Below are 656 nucleotides of genomic sequence, written 5' to 3' on the forward strand. Positions count from 1 at the left end.
TCCTCCTCTTTCTCCCTTGCCTCATCCTTACTCTGCTTGTTTCCAGAAACTAGCGTGAGGAGCGATGGCCGTTCAAGAGCAACAGACTTGCTGTGCCTCCTGCTCCCATCCCTGAGACAAGCAAGAGGGTGAAGAAGCCGCGCAGCACTGGAGGTGGAAGAGAGGAGGAGGAGGAGGAGGAGGAGGAGGAGTGATATTTTTGCAGCCGATATCTTGAGACGGCAAGCGATTCAAAAGGCGATGAAGGAGAAAGAGGAGGAGAAGAAGCGCAAGGAGGAAGAAGTTCGTGAGGCCGTGAAGCGACGCCAGGAGTTGTGGGGCATGAAGGATCGGGTGAGACGGGAGGAGCAGGAGCAGGAGCAGGAGCAGGAGGCGCTAATGCTGATGCTGATGTGGTTCATTGTGCAGGTGCTGAATGCTCTAGCGAAAGGAGAGGAGGAGAGGAGGAGAGAGAATCAGAAGAGAGAGGAGGAGATGAAGATGGAGCGAAGAGATTTCAAGAACAAGACGAAGGAGCACCAGGAGAGACTGAAAGGTTTCTACCAGAACGCCAACGAGCGAAGCTTGCTCATGCACTCAGTTGCTCGAAGATTGAAGCAGGAAGTGACCAAGAAGGTGAGATGGGGAGGGGGAGCGAGGAGAGTTGTGGGGGGGGG

General features: G+C 54.7%; 1 protein-coding gene across 1 annotated transcript in view; it reads left to right on the plus strand.

Moving 5' to 3' along the window:
- Positions 1 to 240: 240 nt before the first annotated feature.
- Positions 241 to 656, plus strand: part of GUITHDRAFT_145872 (hypothetical protein) — a gene marked incomplete at both ends in the record, with an annotated part of 1,294 nt that continues 878 nt past the window's right edge. Inside the window, one exon of the mRNA XM_005823227.1 lies at positions 241 to 615. Coding sequence (XP_005823284.1) covers positions 241 to 615 — 375 coding nt within the window. The remainder of the gene's footprint in view (positions 616 to 656) is intronic.

The sequence above is a fragment of the Guillardia theta genome (assembly GCF_000315625.1).
Source record: "Guillardia theta CCMP2712 unplaced genomic scaffold GUITHscaffold_112, whole genome shotgun sequence".
Classification (NCBI taxonomy): domain Eukaryota; class Cryptophyceae; order Pyrenomonadales; family Geminigeraceae; genus Guillardia; species Guillardia theta.